The sequence below is a fragment of the Balaenoptera musculus genome, chromosome 10 (assembly GCF_009873245.2).
Source record: "Balaenoptera musculus isolate JJ_BM4_2016_0621 chromosome 10, mBalMus1.pri.v3, whole genome shotgun sequence".
Classification (NCBI taxonomy): Eukaryota; Metazoa; Chordata; class Mammalia; order Artiodactyla; family Balaenopteridae; genus Balaenoptera; species Balaenoptera musculus.
In genome coordinates this window covers 13,713,291-13,729,233 of record NC_045794.1, presented here as the reverse complement: position 1 = coordinate 13,729,233, position 15,943 = coordinate 13,713,291, and the positions used below count along the sequence as shown (strand labels likewise).

Below are 15,943 nucleotides of genomic sequence, written 5' to 3'. Positions count from 1 at the left end.
GCCTTTTACAGGGAGAAGAAAGCTAACTCCATACTATTTTCTTATGAGCCTTTAAGAAAGGGAAGGGATAAACATAAGTTATCAATGTTGTACCATTATTCTTTATAAAGAGAAGCATAATTTAGCCTGAATATTCACGGGGTGGGAGCGGTGCATTGATTCTTTTTAAAACTAGAACTAGATTAAAACTGATGGTGCTGAGAAGAAAAAAAAGTTTTGTGGAGTTCAACAATTGAGTCTTTCTTGGCCCTTAAAACATTTCAGCCAGTGTCATTCAAATCTGGACTATTTTTAAGCTTGACCTTTGACAGGGCTTTTAAAAATCTGGTGGCAATGCTATGATAGTTGCCAAAAAGAGGACGACTTTGAAGTTTGAAAACTTAGAAAAATAATAAGATATTTTAAAGCTGCCAGTGGCCTTTACAGATGCAAAGTAAAGTTAAGAGAAGAGGAGCTTAGGGGAGAAGGGGACCTTTCTGAAGGCTAAAAAGGAAAAAGAAATCTGTCAAGGCCTCTAAAACAAGCCTATGAAGACTGAGCAGTAATGGTGGAGACACTCAACGACTCTTGGACCAAGTTAGGCTTAAAAACATGTTTCTAGGTGCTCTTGGGTTGTTTTCCATTCTAGTCTGTGAATTTTAAATTGCGAGGAATTCAAGTAATTGCAGGAAGTGTTCAGCGAGGATGGGAGGGATGTTCAGTATCAGTTAATGGGGCACAAGTTCACAGTTTGGTTCTTGGGCCAGAGGAGGAAGGGGAGTGTGGCATCTCTGGACCCAGCTTGTGTAGCAGACCTGCCCTGCGGAGGAGCGACTTCGGAGAGTTCACTAACAGAAGTCAGAGAACCGGGCGACTGCAGCCACCCCCAGACATTTCTTAAAGGGGAGGGTTGTGTGCTTTTCCAGTGTATTCTGGTAGCAGTTTGACTCCCTTGCTTTTATTTTAATTTCCATAATTGGCAGCTTCAGAACTGGCACTGGAAGACAGTTCGCTTTCAACGTGGCCACCTATTCCAAAATGCCCCTGTTATTTTAGGAACCCTACCGTTTTCCTCCGGAGCTCTTTCGCAGGACTTCTTCTTTTGGACGGGTCCAGGAGGTAGGGAGGGTCCTTCCCGGAGTCGACTCCCGCCGAGGTCACTTTTTGTGCCGGAGTGGGGGGGGGGCGATTGGGGGTCGTCCCCAGCGTTTGCGAGTAGCATATGCGTGGGGTTGTGCTGACTGCACTCGCAGGCTTGTAAATTTTCACCCTGGGAAATTAGCAACAAAGCCCTATCTGTCTTGCGGCTGCTTTGCACTTTCCGAGGGCGGCTGTACTTGACTGAGCTGCAGAACAGGCACACGAGAGCGAGCGAGCGAACGAGGGAGGGAGGGAGGGAGGGAGGGAGAGAAGGAAAGGGGAGAGAAGAGGGGAGGGGTGGGGGGCGAGAGGTAAATAGTCTTAAATCGGAAGGGAGCTGCTTCTCTGTGGTCTTGACAAGCGCTGCCTGGGCTCCGCCGGCTCAGTAATAACGGAGTGACCTTTTCTTTGGCTGTATTCTGTCTGGCTGGGAAGGGATTGCATTTTGCAGCCGAGAGCCGGGGCTTCCTTCAGCTCGGCTCCTCGCGTGCTCCTGGGGTAAGTTGTCTTGAGCCAGGACGGAGAGAGACAGCCTCGGACTGCAGTTGCCTAAAAGGAGGACACCTGTGGCTCAGATGCGGTCAACACCATTACTTGGCGGATCCTTGAGGACCTCATTATTTTAAACTTAAAAAAAAAAAAAAAAGATTCCCTCCCCCTCTTTTTTTTTTTTTTTTTTCCCCCAAGCAATGCTTCTTTTTGACCTTTCCCAAGGAGAAGCGCTACAAAGCAGCCACTGTGCTTTCTGAACGGCCTCCCCCTGTATCGCTTAATTGAGAAGGTAAGTGCAGCAACTGGGTGTACACGCGGCGGCTTATTTGTGGTGTGTGTGTCTGCGGGTGCGCGCGTGCGTGGATGTGGGCATTTTTTTCTCCTTCAGCCTCTCCTAATGAGGCACAAACGGGAGCTGCAGCTCAGCTCCGCACTGCAACTTTCACTCGCGCTGCAGCTCTGCTGAGACGGTTTTGTTGAAGTCATGTGAGGCTTCATTATTTTTATGATGAGACGTGAAACAGATGCGGGCGGAGGTTGATGGAAGGAGGGAGAGCAGAGCGGCTGCGGCGCGGAACGTCTCAAGTACGACTCGAGTGGATAATAGTCAAAGTTCACGAGGAACTGCAGTATTTCCACAGCCCCGACTCCCGGGGAGACGGGGGCTGGAGAGAGTTTGGGAAGGAGATGTTCGATCTGGCCCGGCCCGTAGGAAGGGAGTTCAGTCTTAGGTGGCTTCCCGACCGTCCTCCCCTTACTTGCTGGAATTCATCACCCCCCACCCCCTCCCCCAGGAGTTGAAATGAACATTTTTGGGTTCTGGTGGCCACTTTTGCCTCTGCCCACTCTGCCGTAATAACGAAATACCGTTCCCACGAGATGGAAAAGTGACTGTCTGCGGGGGGAGGGGGCGGTTGGGAGAAGTGGCGAGAAGAGAGAGGTTCCGTGGAGCAAGGTGCCTCTGTCCTAATAGGCTGAGATGCGAACTGCTGCGGCACATTTTTATGGGGGCTACCCAGATTGCTGTTATGAAATACAAGTCAGATTTATGATCTTTTTCATATTGAACATGATATGCTATGCTAACGCTGCATGTGACAGTTTAATCAAATCCATTTGTTACCACGACGCTAAAAGGGGCCGCTGGGATTTTAGGATTACGGGCAGAGTTAGGGAAGCATGTGGCTTTGTCATTCGCCATCATTTTGCACACTGCCACACGGCGAGGGGCTCCGTGTGTGCGCCGTGTCTCGTCTGGCCGCCCTCGTCCCTTCCTCCACCCCCCCCCCACCCCCCGCCGCCGCTCCGACCCGCTCCCAAAGTGGCTTCACAATAGTCCGTCCTCCGAGGTGTAGGCTGCGCACCAGGTCTGCACTTGAGCTAAAACCGAGAGACCCCCTTCCGCTTCTACCTTTGGGCTGGGCGCTCAATGCGAAGCCGCTGCAACTCAGGCACGCCTAAATCAACTCATGCAGAAAAAGGAGAAAAGTTTTGGTAAGGTTACGATCTATCATAGATGCACTTTGCCGGCGCTCGGCACTCTCGGCTACTCCAAAGCTTTCCTGCTCTTCCGCTGCTTTTGTGTCTTTCGAAAAGATCCGAAATATTATTGTTGTAACTGCTTTGAAAGACTGCTGCTTAAACCAATTAATCTTGCTAGGTGCAACAAAAACTGCTACATTCTTTGCAAATCATCCCTGTGTGGCTGCAAAGACACAACCACAAAAGGCTGGAGCATAAACTCCTCAAGGGATTCTTTGTTAGAGTGTATGTATGTTTCTTATTTTTTTTTTTTTATTTTGCATGTGAGCTGCATCAAAATTGAACTCAGTCTTGCAAATCTCTTGTTGGCCTTTGCCAAGCACTAGCACTTTGCTGCCATGGTAACTGTAATTAAACTGATAAGAGTGGAAAAATGTCAGTATCTCTGAGCCTTGCAGCTGCATTGGAGAAAAAGGGAATCAAATTGGTTCCCAGCTCCATTGCTCAGAAAGGGGAGGGGGGGTGGTAGAAGGATGGGGAGGGGGGTTGGGAGTTGAAGGGGCAGAACAGAGTTAAGCAGCTCCAGCGCCTGAGATCTGGGGACATCTATTTGCATTGTTGTCCCTTAGGGGGCTGCAGCCTGTAGGGATGCTCTGGGCCAGTGAACAGAGAGAAACAAGCTTTTAGGCCCAATCCAGTTCTCCAGTCGGGGCTGGGGGCTGGGGAGAGGATGAAGATGGGCAGGAGGAGAGAAAATCTTTTGTTTGGTACCTCTTGGCAATCGAATGGCCGGTGTTGGCCAAATTCTTTTAATCTGTGTCACTGCTCCCAGCTGCAGAACCTGCATTCCCATTTTCGCATCTTCCTGAGGCACCTCATCTCTCTGCCAACCCCCTTTATGTATTCCCTCTTCCTGTTCCTTCTCCCAAATTGTCCTCTGTGAATCTTCCGAAGGGGACAAAATGTTTTCCATTCACTACATGTAGTTAGTCCAAAAATATAAAAGACTGGGTCTAAGTGCTGCAAACCTTTTATTATGATTATTTTTTTTTAAACCCCTGTGTGTTGTGGAGTTGTGGTTACTTTGTTGTGTTAACTACTGAAGCTGAGACTGCGTGGATGAATGGCACAGAACAAGGGAACATAATGGAGGCAATCAACCGTGAGGCCGCCTCACAATGCAATCCAGGCAATTAAAAGCTCACCAGAGTTTAAATGAAATGGTTCTACTTATTTCTGTACACCACACTGCACAGGCTATTATTTATGTCTTTTTTAAATTATGATCTCCCTTAAACTGTCAAATAACTCAGAATGGCAGGGTCTCAGAGGCAAGAAGAATGTCCCTCGGAACAATTTACATGCCAATCTAAAACTAGTTATGAGTCCTGATGTGCTATAAGCAACTTGTGAAATGTTTCTCAGCTCCGAACACATAACTCTACCCAGACGCGTTCTGCCGGATGCTGAAGAGAGGCTGCCGACTGCTTTATGCCTGTTTAGGTACATGGCAACGTGGTGACTACAAAATAGTTCTTTTTTCTACAACTGTTAACTTGCAGAGTATCAAAAACATTTCCTTTTCAAGAGCAATGGGATGATGTTTTCTGCAAGAAGGTACCAGGATGGAGCAGAAAATATCAAACTCCTTCTACTCCCAAGGCCAAACAGAATGTAAGAGTTTCAAATATTAATTGGCCTCTGAGTGCTAAATTAAAATGTCAGCACAACAAAAACATTTTGTGAAGACAAGCAGGGTAGAGTTGTCCCAAATGTTGGTATCCCCTGTCTTGGTTGCAAAGCACTGTGAATAGAGATAGGTGACCTTCCACGCTTGATGATGGTAACACAACTCAGAGAAACAGAGCTTAGCTACAACTAAGAAGGATTTGGACAAAAAAATTTCAAGCTTGGTGATATAAAAAAATAATAGCCTTATAAATTGGATAACTAGAATAGCCACTCTTAACACATCTCTAGATGTTTTCAGTCATGAAATCCGGAATGTCATTTAGTAAATCACAGCCTCTCCCTCCCCCAGGTAGATGGTTAAGAGGCACCTGGGTATGTTCTGTACTGTAATTAATGGGATTCATTCCTTGTGGAACCTTGCGAGAAGATGGTAACTAGTTCTGATCAAAGACACTTCATTTGTTAGAAGTTCTAGAGAATGAGATTTAGCAGCGCTATCAAGGGTTATGATTAATCTACACTAGACCCTGAGCTCCTTCAAAGAAAAGGAACAGAGAGCCGGCTATAGGAATACCACCTGCTGTTCTGTACAAATCCAGCTGCTAGTCTGCAGCTCCGAGGACCACGGCTCTGCATCCCATGCAGAAAGAGCAGCTACCTTGATGCCTCACTGCCGGTCCCTGCTCCATCACTCTGTCAGAGAAGTTATTTTCTAATGGAGGTTCAACATCATAACACTATTATGTGAAATTCATGTATCATTTGTAGCTAGAAAAGTTATTCTGCTGTGAGGGTACGGTGCCTTGATGTCTCTTAACAGTGTGACTAAAAAAGAAAAAGATTGTAAAGATAATGAAGGTGCAGGCTTCATCATCAGGCATCAGAGGAAACTGAAGAAGGTTTAGCTATTTTGGAGCAGGAAACACACCGAAAATGCTCTAGATTAGAGCTTGGCATTTCTTACTTGAGACTGTTTCAAGTGCAGGCATTTGGTGTCTTGTGTCGTTCTATGTTCAAGTTTAAAACTTTATGCCTTAGAGAGGAGGCATAATTTAGCAGCAGGATCTCTGGACTGTAAGAAGGCCACCAAGTCTAGTGCTTAACTGTCATTCAGCTTTGAGCGAGTCCCTTAACCTCTCTTAGGCCTCTGTATCATAATTTGTAAAACGAAGGAATTTGGAATCGAAGTCTACAGTACTTTATAGTGCTTGAAATGAGTTATTTGGTAAATATGAAGCTCTGAATAGTTGGTCCAGCTTTTTTAAAAGCTGGGTATTTGACATTTAGGAGAGAAGAAACTCAAAGGCAAATACCCTTTCATTGAAAAAATTTCAGTCAGGTTGTAACACCCATAGAACTCAGCTAGACTCCTTATTTATGATGGAGATATGTCTCTAAAATATATAAATGTCCCTATGTTTAGTCTAGTATGTATGTAATATATGTATATAATATATATTTGCATATGGATGTTTGTGTAACCTTATCTATATTTAGACTTTGTCTTCTACTGTTTTTTCTTTCCTCTATAAAATAAATAAGTGCATGTTTATGATAATAAATTACATAATCCTATAGTTTAATTTTATATAAAAGCATGTAGTATATAGTTAGGTCATCTGCCATTAGTAGAAGCACTGACTGATGCTTGTGAGTGTAAGTACATTTAAAAAAATTTTTAACACAATGAATACTTTGAAATATCAAGGGCACAGGGGGAAGTCTTTGGAGGCAAACAAGTATTATAGCATTGGTGAGCCTTTCGGGAGACTGTACTCTGTGCTTAAGTATAAACATCTCTACTGCTAAGTGAGGTTAGTGCATCCCATAAGGGTGCACTTTCCTTCTGCCATCAAGCCCGTGTTAAGTGAAAATTTTAACCAATAAAGGAAAACTCATTTTTGACTTCTACAGCCTGTGCACAGGCTACTTTGTTAAGCAGCTTTCTTTGAGATTGTTAGCCATTTACTCATATTTTCTCCCGAAAGGAACTTCTTTATGTAGAAAATGGGGACACTATAAAATTATGTAATATTACTTAACTTCTTCGTGTATATATATATATAATATCAACTTACCAGGTGCAACATGAATTCTCTGTTTTACCACTCTATAGGTGTGACTTTGTAAATGGTTTAACAAGGACTTGACAAAGTTTGAGGCTCTTTTGTTTCCAAAATTTAGTTCGATATCTGTATGGCCCTCAAAAAGAACGTCTGACACCCCTTGAAAAAGGCGATCTGAACTATTTAACTTGGTGGAGGTCTTGGGACATCTTCTGATTCTTTCTTGGAGTCCCAGCTCTCTTTTTTGTTCTTGTCTTCCTTTAGGTATACAAATGCTCTCAGTCCAGCCAGACACCAAGCCGAAAGGTTGTGCTGGCTGCAACCGAAAGATCAAGGACCGGTATCTTCTAAAGGCACTGGACAAATATTGGCATGAAGACTGCCTGAAGTGTGCCTGCTGTGACTGTCGTTTGGGAGAGGTGGGCTCCACCCTGTACACTAAAGCTAACCTTATCCTTTGTCGCAGAGACTATCTGAGGTAGGAATTAGCCTTGCACACCAGTGATGACTGGATTCCTTTTAAAATACCTTTGTAAGTGTCTTTGTGGGTTTCATTTCCTTCCTGCTAGCCTCTATTCCTGAAAGATGTCCACCTAGCAGCCTTCAAAATGCTGCCAGGTGCCTGTTCCACACATGATCGCTTCAGCAATGGCCAGGAAAACACAATATCTCAAAGTGTTCCCATTTATTTGCCTTACCTGATGCTCCTACCTGGGGATAGGTTATTCCACTGCCTGTATGGAAACTGCCCATTCACATCAAGGATGTATTTGGTAGAAATCAGCATGCAGGATGTTTTATTAGCACAAAAGTTGACAAAGTCAGGCTGAGCGTAGCACAAAGTAATTCAGCGATCTTTCTGTTTCAGATTTGTCAGAGAAGGTCAATTTGAAACTCTTAACTGGCATTTATTAGTAAGGTGTTTATCATACAGGGTTGAAAACTTTCCCCAAGTGTGAATACACCTCCCTCCACCCACCATGTCATTCCAGGTGATCTTCGCAAAGATAGCACTGAAAGTCGAACAGCCTAAGTCTTGCCAGTAGCTTTATGGAAAATAACAAAGTAAAGACCTCCACCATTATGGGGAAATGATAGCCACTCTCCAAACTGTAAACATCTGAATGGTTTCAGGACAATGCAGATGTTCTTGCTTCTGAAGCCATGAAGCAGACTAAACTTGTATCCTAGCGTTTAGTACTCAACATATGGACTGGTATTTAAGAAAAATTATTTTGCTTTTCAGGGAATTTTGTGACTTCATTCAGCTGCAAATTACTGATATTAATAAAGTAGGATCTATCAAATTAGAGAAATGATATATGGCATCATTTGGGTTTTCATATTTGATACGATTAATCATTTTTCTAGTCTGACATTAAGTGATTCATTTTGAATTTTTTCCCTTATGACACAAAATTTATCAATCAGCAGTAACTCCTTGGTCATTTCAGGAGGTGTTTTCTAGGGAATTCGGTGCTGCTTCGTATATAATTCAGTTACATTCAATCCAATTCAATGTTTATATATAAGAACATATTGTTTGATGAATGGTCATTACAAGAGGGTGAGTCCAGTACTGTTTATCAGATTCTACTCTCTCCCCTCTTAGGACCGCTTCATCTGACAGACCCCTGACTAATTGTAACCACTTGCTACTACTTCTCTGTGTTCCGGGGGCACAAAATACATGTAAGATGCCAGCAATGGGAATGGGAAGTGACTATAGGCAAGGAGTTCCTTAACTAACACAACTAATCAGAATTAAGCTATTCCGTGAATTCTTTCAGGCTCTACAGTCTTGGAACTTTCCTCTTGCAAATAAAAATTTCTCCTCTGCTCATTGTGAATTAGAGCCTGATTTCTACGTAGAGTCTTTGTATTTGCTTTTAGTGACTTGACTTTGCTTCCTACTTTTGCTTTATCTTCCTAACCAATAGCCATGGGCTTTTGGACTCTTGTCTTTGACTTTTGTTTACAATTGCAGTATCTCCAGTGGATTCATGTAACAACAGTTCCAAAACAAGGAGTTTATATAGTCTGGGCAAGATTAAAGTGTTCTAATAAGCAATAAAGACAAAAATTAAGTCAAATTTAAGGAGAGTCTCTTGAAATCTCTGGATATTTTTAAATCAGAAATGTAAATTTGCCAATGAAATACATATGTCGCGAGTGAAACTGTTTTGCAGTTGTCTACATAGTAGAGAGCAGAGAGAGTAACCTTGTGTTTTTTTAATCTCCCTTATGGTAATAAAAATAAGTTGTTCAACTGGTGTTTGATAGTCTTAAGTGTATTGTTGAAGGGAATTTATCAAAATAGTTTTCATCTCAGAAATCTTTATCTCTAAAAGAGTCTATATGTTGCTTTTTGTGATACAACTTTTAGTTGATTTCTGATAGGCTCAAACTTTTAATCTTGTTACCTTATTTTTAAAAAATCATACTCTTTCAAATTTAAACCCTGGTCCTGATTGCCAATATATTCATTTCTCAGAGTACAATTTCCTCTTAAATTGGTCATTACCACATTAATGGCCAGTTGTTATGTTAACAGCCTAAGGGTTGTTAACATTTCAAACTGAGCTGTTAACAGCAAGCTTATCCCTTATTTAAACTGAAGGTTTTGTTGTATATAATGTGACTTCCTTGGCAAGGAGTAATTCATCAACACTTAAAAATTGCAGAAGTGAAACGGGGAAATGGTATGTGTGTAAAACACCATGTTATGTGTTATAGATTATGCCGCAGATGTGGTATTTAGCTTTATGTGGAAAGTGTGTATCTCAGTGAAATTATGTCTATGTTTAAAAGCGTATGTCTGGCAAATTAAAATAGTCGGATTCTGTATGTCGAATAGACAAATACGTTCAAGCAAACGTTATTTACCAATTAATTTCTTTGAATGGGTATAAACAGGCATTCAAAAATGCTTATTGGATGCCTGCTGTGTGAGAGGCATGATTTTGGGTCACGGACAAAAATTAACTAAGGGAAAAAGGGAGGTGCACCTCAAACTGTTACTATCTAACTGTTTATTAATTACACAAAATCTGCAGTATGATCAGTGAACAAGTAATATTCTGTGGCTATTTTCCCGAGCTTTGAAAATAATTCTTCTCATTTCCCTCTTAGTTCAGTACATTTCCTTCTTGTGTTTTGCACAGCCAGTGCTTAACCATTTAAATCCTATTAAAAAGTAGTTTAGTTTGGTTTTCGGGTCTTCGTAATATCTTTGAGGCACAAACGAGCCATAAATAACTTACAGGTTTGTGTTTCTCTGTCTAAATTACTAGGCATCTAAGTAAGAATATGGAAAATGATGAAGAAAAAAATTGCTTACCTGTACCAGTAAATTATGGGTTATAGATATTATCCTGAGCCAGATAATTTTTCATATCTAGAGAAGAGTGAAATATTTTTTGCCAACTGTATTTAACTTCCTAGTTAACTTCTCCTACCAAAAGCAAACACAAAAGACACTTTTATTGCTGAACAGTGAATCTTGAAGTTCTAACACTTTATTTTGCCTTATTCTGAGTAGTGATAGTGGTGACATGTTTTTACAAGTTCTTTGAATGATGAGTACAAGAATTTAAATCATAAGATATTTTCTTTAGGGTATTAGAAACTATTACTGCAGTAAATTTGATTTTGCTTAGATTTTTTTTTTCTCCTTCGAGGCACAATTAGCTATATTTATGAAAAAGAGAAGATTTTTACAGTTTATTACTGAGTTTCAAATCTTAACAGTTCACTTTCCATAACAGGGCTGATACAATATCTTTTACTTTTCTGGAGAATATAAGATATACCTGTCTGATGAGAGGGAATTTGCCAGTTTTTAAGATTGCTCTTCATCCTCGGAAATTCATTAGAAAAAGGAACAGAAGGATTGATTTTTTAAAACTTCCTCTATTAAATACGCTTTCTGACTTAAACTATGAAGTTGGTCTGCCCACTAATGTTTATATGCCAAGACCTAGAAATGAATCTGTTAAAAATGTATCCAACACATTTATATTTTTTTAATTTTTAGAAGTTGTTTATGACAGAGTAGATATGGAAGCATCTTTGTACCTTGAACCAGAGAATGCATAAAGTAGATTAGCAATTACCGTGTAAAACTAGTCAAGTTTTAGTAATGATGTTTACAGGACTATGTAGCTACTGCTAAACTATCTAGCATTCTGATTTGAGTTTGGAAAATATGAATAAAGTAGTTATTAATGTATCATCAGTTTTAGAATTAAGATTTTATGTCAAGTGTTACAAAGTCAGAACTAGGAGATACAGCAAAATACTTTACTTCTCAATTTGGAGACAGTGTAGAATATCAGAACTTACCAGTTAAGCTGTTGGACCATTTTTGCAGGTTTTTTAATTTAAGCCTGCATTTTCTTACTTGTAGTATATTTTAAGCAGTAAGTCGATGAAGGCTGTATCTTGTATCTCTATGAATGGTGTTTTACCAGAGAATGTACTCAAAGCTGTTTGCTGTGGTACTTGCCATGGAAGCTGCATACAGCTCTTCTATGTGAGAAACAGAAAACGTCTTATATAAAATTTAATGCAATTTGCTATTTTTATACGTGAGGATGATTCGTTTAAAATGAAAGTGACGATGAAAGTGACGGGAAAGAACGATGCTTCATGCTCTACCACAGTTGCCAATTAACAAAAAGGATTTGAAGCTTCTGTGCTGATTGCAAATTTTATGTGCTTTAATATAATATGATTTTACAATAGAAAATTAAAATTAAATGCTACATAGAGCATTAACCTGGCTATAACTTTATTTCACACTGATCAAATTTGGTACTTATAAATTTTTATATAAGGTTAACTTTATATTAGTACATAATTATGGCCTTAAAAGTAAATATAAATACATTATTAATGTTATTTTATCTGACAGTTAATTGCACAGATTCTTTTTTAATGCTGACTGATGTGTTCATTCTGTTTTTCCTGCTTTGTCATCTTTTTAACATTAGGCGGTTGAAAATATCTCCCCTGGAAAGCAGTACATTGTTATTTGAAATATAACTTTTTATTGTTTTAAATTCCAAAAAATTAATCTTTTATATGGAATGAAACTCCTCCCAAATAAACTTTCTTTTTCCTAAGAGCTTCATTTGAGCTTTCTTAACACTTTATAATAGTCATAACTTTCATCATATTTAAATGTCTAAGCTCCTGTTAGTATTATGAAATATTTTGGCATCTGAGTGTATTAGACTCTAGGGTCTTTGAAAAATACTGCTATAATTCCCTGTAAATTATCTTACCTTATTTATAGCTTTATAAAATATTGTAATTTTAAGTCCATTTTTCTGTTTATCATAGGAAAGCATTATTGCATTCTATTTCAAACATTTTAGACTATATGTCGTTCATGGACTGGTACAAATCAGGAGTGATAATGTTGTTTTGTACAATACTTTGGCAGAGTGCCCCTTGCTTTAGGAAAAAAGGGTCGATCCACCCTAGACTTCCTGAGCAACAACCTCTCTGCAACAATCTCTGTTAAAAATATCCTATCTATCAATACATAGAGAATTTCTTATTTGTAAATTTATGTACAATATCTGTCCTTAATTCTGTAATAACACCCACTTTCAGTGAGTGAGTATTTAACTAATTATTTTAGTTTTGTGCCTTTTTGATTTGGTTTGTTTTATAGACTTGAGATATTGTCACTGGAAATAACCCCCACCAAGAATATTAGAAATACAAAAAATACTTCACACTGTTTCTATCTCTTTACTGTTTTTTATCTTTCCATAAAGCACGGAATACTTCAGTTAGGATAGTTTTTACGCATAAGATGGATAAGTTAGACATACCTGACTTAGCAGAAAAACATTCTGTTCCTACAAGTATATTTAGGATTAAATGCATCCGGAAGAACTACATTTGAGAATTGCCAAAACTGCTTATTTTGCACTTTATAAATACATAGAACTCTGGGAAAGAATCTCTATTTTTGGTTGCTCTTAGAGTATATCAAAGTAAGCCAGCACTTCATTTATAAACTCACCATTAACTTCCATTAAGTGACTAATAATAAATTTTAATGCTGTTTTGACTGCATAAACATAATTTATTAAGGAATCTCATTTTAAAAATATGCTGAAAGTAGTAATTTTGTAAATGGTTTTGATGAATATATGCATTGTAGAAATGTGTTATGTAGTTCAGTTTTCTGCCTCACATAAAAATTATATAGGCTTAAAGAAGAATTGCACCAACCTAAACGACCCCTGTATTGTTTCTCATTACACTGTGAGTCATTGAAATATTATTTTGGTATTTGGTTTGAAAACATTTTCCAGTTCCCATGAGAATGTCTTCTATCATTCAAAATTATACACTGTAACCTTATCCCATCTTCCAAACAGAAACTAGCTAACATTTCTCACTTTCATCAATAATTGTTAAAATATATGAACTGTAAATATACGACAAGATCTTGAAAACAAGGAAAGTAAAAATAAAAATAGCAATATTCTATCAGTCGACCAGATAGCTTTTTAAAACAGCATTTACATTAGCCATGTTTCTTTAAAAAGGCATTTTCCTTTCCTTTTTAATTTTTTAATCGGTTTACGTAAGCGATGACTCCTACTGATTCATGGCATTTCCCTTTGTAAGCATCTAAAGAGATGTAGGTGTATGTATGCATGCTGCACATAGAGATATTAGAATCTATACAACCTTAGAATGAGCGTTGACTTTTGTCATAATTGACTTTCTCCAGATCACCATAGTTTGGCACACTTCGAAACTTGTAAAATTCAGATGCTTGATGCCAGCTAATTCCTTAGTATTGTAAACTATAGCACTGACTTATTCTTATAGAGTGTTCACCAGTCTAAGAGGAAAGACAATTTTTATAATACTGTAGAATGCCTAAATTTATTCCCTTGTGATTTTTATCACCCAATTCTGTTTTTCTTAGCTCTGATGGAGTCTGATACTGTCTGTTCCATTTCTGTTTCTGCCATCATTGCATATTTGTTTTGATGATTAACTGTATGTTCCCCTTTTCAAGGTATTTATAAGAAATTTACTTTGGAGTGGAAGTTACATTGTGAAACCAGAAATGTGGCATTTAGTTTTGTTTCTTATCTTAAAGCAATTTCTTTTGCTTATTGAGGTTTTTTGCCCCTTATTATCCATATGAATGGATAACTTTTCCCTAAAGGAATTAGGACCTAAACATACCCTTTTATTATATTCATCAAACATATTTACTATATTACAAACACAGTTACTATAAATCCCACATCAGTCACTTGGGCATTCACCTGTGCCATTTTTGCTTTCTGCTCTATACTATCAAAACTTCTTGATAGACCTTTTTCTTCTCAACAAAATTTTTTTAGTTATGTAAAGATTCCAAATCTTTTGCTGAATTCTTTTACTCCGTACTGTTGGGGTTTTATGATGCAAAATTGTCTAGCTGTGGACTTTACTGGTTTAAAACAAAATCACACTTGAGATAAATAATCATCTCGTAATAGTTAGATCTCTGATTTGAAGTTGGAAAATTAACATTAAGCTGCATGTATTAAGTTAGACTCTAACCAGCTTGTGTTGTTATGATTCAACGTAATATTAAAAACTCTCCAACTGGGCTACTGGGAAAATAAAAGACTCTTAAGAATTCAAAGATTATTTGCAGAGGAGTACACCAAAGCCATATTTAAGTAAAATTGTTATTACAAATTCAGTAAAGCATTGCCTACAGTAAACCCATCCTATTAATAAAAACAGAAAATCAGTTTTAGTAAACATAAATATCGAATATGACATGGATTAGTAATGGGGCAGGCAATGTCATAAAACGTGCTGATGATTACATATAATAGTAATCTAAATAATCTAAATACCACCAAGAAAAAATAAATCCCCATCTCATTTATGCTGTGGGATCCCAACATGCAACTTCAAGGGGAAAAAGGAAGTTTTAGACATCATTAGTTTATTCTGATTTCTGAAAACTTTTAAAACAATGTCATGTTTTTATTATAGCAATTCTAACAGAGGTGCATACCAGTTTTTAAACTATTCTCTTTTTTTTATTTTTAAAAGATTTTAAAATCTCTTAAGTAATGTCCTTTGATAGATTGCTCACATTTCATCAAAAAAAATAGAATCAAGACTGTTAACACTTTAAAATACTTTATGGCATTGAGTGTGATGCTTATTTTGTGTTTATCAACCACGCAATAAAAATAAATTCTGACCAACATCTGCATATTAGACTGAATAAGATAAGTGATTAGTACCTGTGCGTTTGCTTGAGTGGAAGGGGCCGGGGGTAGATAGGTGAATGAAAAAACAATCATAACTTCTAACACTAAAAGTGAGTACTGGTTTCAATGGGCAGGTTTATTTAGTTTTGCAGGTGAGAAGTTCAGCTTTACTATACTATGAACATAATTTTAAAGCCTGTAAGTATTACACATGAATATCCACTGAAGGATGTCTGTGCTTTGGGAGATACAAAGAAATAATACAATAAGTTATTGAATTGTCTTAAAACTTAGCAAGTAGTATTTTCTGTGGCCATTTATTAGGAAAAAAAATGAAAAAGGTTCTGAGCTACAAGAATCCCTTCTTTCCACAATGTGTTCTTGCTGAGTGGATAGGACTGGGGTTTATATTTATGATTACATGCTTTGCCATCTCTTTAACAGTTTAAAAATGAAACCATCTAGTCACTTAACAAATACTTGAGTGCCAATATTTCATTTCTATAAATAATGAATGTAGAATCTTATATTTCTAATTGATTTTGTATAAATACAAAGGTATTAATATTTTACTATATGAAGAATAAGGTAGTCTAGGGAATTTGGGAAGAACTTATTGGCAAGTTATTTCTCAAATTTTTTACAAATGATGTACTCACCATAGTTGAATAACTAAGGAAAATATGTAAAGAGTTTTAGTGTGGTTATATCACATGGAACCAGTAGGGTGAATGAGAAGAGGTATATAATCAAGAATGATTAGAAAAAAATTTTAAAAAGGGGGGTTATAAATAAGAAGTAAAAATTATGCTCTGTAAAAATCCTTTTGTA

The 15,943-nt window shown here is 38.1% G+C and overlaps 1 protein-coding gene across 3 annotated transcripts in view; it reads left to right on the top strand.

The window, feature by feature from the left end:
* The first annotated feature begins 1,445 nt into the window (after window positions 1-1,445).
* LMO3 (LIM domain only 3) overlaps window positions 1,446-15,943 on the top strand; it is a 57,946-nt gene continuing 43,448 nt past the window's right edge. The window contains exons 1-3 of one of the 3 annotated variants that reach the window (XM_036864624.1): window positions 1,446-1,617; window positions 1,807-1,900; window positions 7,116-7,329. In XM_036864624.1, coding sequence (XP_036720519.1) covers window positions 7,124-7,329 — 206 coding nt within the window. In that variant the 5' untranslated portion in view covers window positions 1,446-1,617; window positions 1,807-1,900; window positions 7,116-7,123. Of the gene's footprint in view, window positions 1,901-2,946; window positions 3,106-7,115; window positions 7,330-15,943 lie in introns of those variants that run through there. The other 2 variants (XM_036864622.1, XM_036864621.1) reach the window with 2 other exon arrangements.